Source organism: Macrobrachium nipponense, chromosome 41 (assembly GCF_015104395.2).
Source record: "Macrobrachium nipponense isolate FS-2020 chromosome 41, ASM1510439v2, whole genome shotgun sequence".
Classification (NCBI taxonomy): Eukaryota; Metazoa; Arthropoda; class Malacostraca; order Decapoda; family Palaemonidae; genus Macrobrachium; species Macrobrachium nipponense.
In genome coordinates, this window is record NC_061102.1 from 20786702 (window position 1) to 20791701 (window position 5000).

Consider the following 5000-nt stretch of genomic DNA (forward strand, 5'->3'; position numbering starts at 1 on the left):
GTCGATAACTAAGACGGAGACTCCTTGATTAATAACTACTAAGAACAGATCTTAGAAATGGCTTCCTTCAATGAAACCGCGAGCGTGTTCCTCGTGAACGGCGGAGTAGAAACTGCCTGGGAAATTCTCGACTTGGAAAATGTCTCCTTGGACTCGCAAGATGATTGGATCAACATCTCCATGTTTTTCAACGAATCCATCAACGCCACGACCGGCAGCCCCCTGCTCGGATCAGGGCATGACAGGAGCAGGATTTACGCCATCATGCTGCCGGTAAGTTCATAAATCTTCGTTTGTTGCTCGCGATTTGCTCCGGTGTTTTATTCATTATAATATTTTCCCCGGTGCATTTTTCTGGTTGGTGTAAGGTGTAAATTTTATAGCGTTACCATCGAGTCTACACACACACACACACACACACACACACACACACACACACACACACACACATCCCTTTAGATGTGTGTGTGTGTTTATTTTTGTCTTAGATTTCCTCTAGGGATATCAGTTTTCAGACTGAGATCAATATCATTAATATATGGAAAGCAGGAAGTTGATATATATTATATGATATATATATATATATATATATATATATATATATATATAAATATATATATATATATATATATATATACATGTGTGTGTGTGTATTTGTGACAGCAATATTTGTCTATTAATTTTGTTAATAGAGACAAATATTACTGACCAGTCGTAGATTTAGTAGTAGGTAGTAGTTGTAACGCACAAACACATTCACACTTAGGCGAACCATCTTTCCAGATCTTGTTCACAATGTGCATATTTTCACTGTCCGCTGTTCTTTCAACCACTTTTCGCCACATACACAGCTCAAACAGGTATAGAGGGAAGAAAAGTCAACCTCAAAGGTATAATGAAGGTTCTTTGCGATGTACGTAAAGTTGGTTCATATTTTCATGCAGTTAGCAATAATGGAGAGATCATTGTTTAATTAAATATAAAAACGTAGTATTTAAACTTGGCCAACCAAAGACAAATGGTTTCATTTCTTGTAGTTTTGTTGTTATATTATTAAAATCTCTCTCACCAAATCTCTCAGCCGTACTTGCTTCCCTTAGACCGTCGACGAAATTGTTGCAGTTCAATTCAACATTTGGACAGTGTGTCCGATGTTGAACACAAAATCATTTATCATTGTATCTGCTAGTTTATGATTTAGTCTCCGGAAGGGAAGGGCTTTGGCATTAATTTCGGATTTCTGTGTTGTACGATCGTGTTCTGTTATTTTCCATTCGACGAGGCAGTATTTTTCCCTTTCCTGATACTGTGTATATGGACATCTACTGGGATGCTGAATTGATTGGTGCAGTGATCTGAAGTGCCAGTTAATTCGCAAGAAGAAACGATGAGACGAAAAACAATATCTTGAAATTCACGCTTCACTTTATGGAGGAGACTGTGAGAGGAAATATGCATCTTCAGATTTATGATTTTAACGGCTAAAATTCAGTGAGAGAGATACTGGACATTTTTTTTAAGTAATTTTCTTTTCTTTTCTTTTCTTTTTTTTATTTCTTCGCACTAAAGAAAGTGTAAGACACAGTAGAGATGACACACAGCCCATCCTCACCCTTCCTCGAAGGACGGGATTTTAATTACAGAACATTTTTCACCTCAGAAGAATTCGAAGACCCTGGGAGAAATAACGGGAAAAATGTGATGAAAATCTAAGCTATGAGAAATATGGGACACCAGGGATAGAAAAAGCAGTCTGGCGTTAATAAAAGATTCCCAGTTCTGACTGTGACTTTCATTAATGGTCCCGCTCCTCTGTCTCTCTTTTATTCGAAAACATTATTTTTTGGTCTTTCGAATGATGGATGTGATTTGTATGTGCTTTGCTCCCTGCCTCTGTTCGTTCGATTCATCTGATTCTCTAGGATGGTTCGATTTTGAGAAAATTAATTGGATTTGTTAAATCCTCATTTAATTTGGAAACTGTTGGTGTTTCTGCTTAAAATAAGAGCTTCAGCTGTTCTGGTTCACGTGATTAATGAAGGGAGAGTGTCCATGTTTGATACACTTGCCTCCTCTTCACAACTTCTCCTTCGTGGCTAAAAAGAATTCGCTGAAGCCTGGTGCAAATATAGACCATCTTATTTAGATATCCATGAATTAGCTTGTCTGCCACACTGACCATGACATCACAGCGTATCTGCCACACTTACCGTGACGTCACAGCGCCCTCTAATGAAACATAGGATTTCGGTCAGACTTTGTTCCAAGGTAGACCATCTTATGTAATGCGCATAAGAAAGATTATTCATGTCTGCTCATATGTGTACTTCATCCATATCTCTGTCATTTAGCATCTTGTTACACTCATTTTCATCGCAGTTCCTCCAACATGATTGAGCAGATTTCGGTGGTAAAGATATTCAAGAAGGGAGATCATCCTTTTGTTCGGCTGTCAGCCATTTGTAGCTCCTAGCTTATCAAACTTGATCAGAATGAAACCTGACAATCCAGTGAATGAGGAAAGGTACTACATTTCGGTTGAGGGTTGTAGGGGACGCATATTGCTTTCCCGTTAATCTCAGGTTGCGTGTTAGTCTGTGTGGTATAGCTTACAATCCATTCATTTAAAGTATGCATACAGTTGATGAGGACATCTCCCCTACTAAGTCCATTCTTGATTTGTCTCCTAAATCTTTATATTATATACAGTTTTACACCACAGCGTCTAAAAGACAATCTCTCTCTCTCTCTCCTCGCTCTCTCTCTCTCTCTCTCTCTCTCTCTCTCTCTCTCTTTTCACCAACACTCCGTGGTGTGGTGTTGGTGGCTGTTGGAGGGAAGGATGTTTGTTCCGTAGTTGAAGGAATGCAGTCTTGACAGCATTCCTCGCTCCAGCTTCGTGTCTCAGGATTATAATTGCACACCTGTTGCGTTTCGGTAAATGTAACTTATTTACATGGAACAAGGACACCAAAGGGACCATTGACTTGGAATTCAAACTTCCAAAGAATGGTGGTTTCAACCTCCCATCGCAGACACCGCCGCCCCCCCCCTCCAGCCCCCCCCCCCCACCCCCCATATTCCTCTGCACCAATAACTGATCATGATACAGAGCCAGTGATTTTTCATCGGCCTGGGGGAGACGCGAACCCGCGACATCTGAGTGGCATACCACGACACTAACCAATAACAATTTAAATGATTACATTTATGTCCCGTGATGATTTACTAATTCCGCCAAAGGTTCTTTATTAGATTATTGTTTCATACAGCTGTTTCAGAATCAAGATGAAGCAAATTGGGATTTTTTCCATTGTTTGTTGATTTGCGTGTAAGGTACAATTTCTTTTTAAAAGATTAACTGCCTTCCGAGAGCGAATTTTTATTTAAAGTTTGTAATTGTTACTGTTTGCAAAATGCATTCGAAAGTATTTTGAAACATGGTAAGCTGTCGTTGTGTGGTTCGATGCTTTTGAATGCCTCGCGTGCTAATACTCTTAATATAAAAAAAAAGTTGCCATCTTTTCATCACCATCTTTCTTCGTCTTTTAATACTACGTTTCAATCGCTTATTCTTCATATTTATGTTTTCTGACGTCTTAGGAGATAATAAATTATAGCCGTATTGTAATGTTTAGATTTGTTTTGAATCATTATTGTTGCTCTTTTACGTTTTTAACACCTTTTTAAATTTATTTCCTCAGCTTTATATCTTATGAAGAATTCTGCATTCATAATGCATAAAGTGAACGGTTTGTTTTAAAAAAAAAACCCAAAAAAAACCCAAAAACCCCTTTTTTTGCAGGTTTATCCAAAATGCTTGTTTAAAGACTTACCCAAAGGTAACGTTATTTGCCCAAAGCGCGGCACGAGAACGAGAATGATCGAATTTATGTAAGCGATTTGGAATGGGAACCGAGAGGCCCCCATCCCCCACCCCCCACCCCCCCCCCTCACTTTCCTAAACCCCAACCCCCACCGTTCTGCTTCCCCAACGAATGAACATCCATTTATCTCGGGGATGTGTCCATTACAGGATTGCTTCGTGTTGCATTATTTGAATCAGATCACAAAACATGAAAACGTGAATATCTGTTTGTAAATACTACCTGATAAATACTGCTTGATTTTGTTTGTAAATATTCACTGGAAGTATATTTTAAATCGAGATATTTATTGTTAGGTTTTATTCCAAAGATATGATTTTTAATCTTGAACCGGAGCGATGATTTCACGCAGCGTATTTTATCATGCTAAGTTTATTTCATACGTTGAATCTGAATATAAATATTTTGCAAGTATCTTTCTTTGTCTGACACCTCTTGTGTCATTTTGACCCGAGTTTTATTTATAGATATTGTTTTGTATGCACTTCGTATTGTATAGATCCGTCTTCACGCGTCGGTAAAGTTTCGAATCCACTGTTTTATCACATATTGCTTTCACGAATCATCCTGAGCTTTGCATTTTCATTGCGAAGAGAACGCGATGAGCGTGGTTGCTCAACTGAAGCTTGGTCACTGAGAGAGAGAGAGAGAGAGAGAGAGAGAGAGAGAGAGAGAGAGAGAGAGATTTATGACCGCTAAACCTGGCGACGCAACAGGAAAGAAGTTTCTTATAAAGAAATATTTAGAGATATAATCAGATATGCAAATATATCTATACTGTATATATAATAAGTTGTGTTGAGAGAGAGAGAGAGAGAGAGAGAGAGAGAGAGAGAGAGAGAAGGAGAAGAGAGAGAGAGAGAGAGAGAGAGAGAGAGAGAAAAAGAGAAAAAAAGAGACGAGAGGAAGAGAATCAGTTTTGGATTTCCCCATTCTTTCACAGGTTAGATTTAAGGGAAAAAAAGCGGCAATTGGATTGACTCTCGAGACCGTAATATCTTCTCTTTGAATAACCGATCTCTCTTAATGCTTGGGCTCTCAGGAAAGCAGTGTATGACTATCGTTCCAGTGGGATATAGTCAGCAGAGAACGAGAACAGGTCTATTGACACCG

At 38.8% G+C, this 5000-nt stretch overlaps 1 protein-coding gene across 1 annotated transcript in view; it reads left to right on the top strand.

The window, feature by feature from the left end:
• LOC135212575 (adenosine receptor A2b-like) overlaps positions 1–5000 on the top strand; it is a 348426-nt gene that overhangs the window by 247147 nt on the left and 96279 nt on the right. The window contains 1 exon segment of the mRNA XM_064246119.1: positions 1–273. This exon segment is cut by the window's left edge and continues 668 nt beyond it. Within this exon segment, the coding sequence (XP_064102189.1) occupies positions 58–273 (216 nt within the window). The 5' untranslated portion in view covers positions 1–57.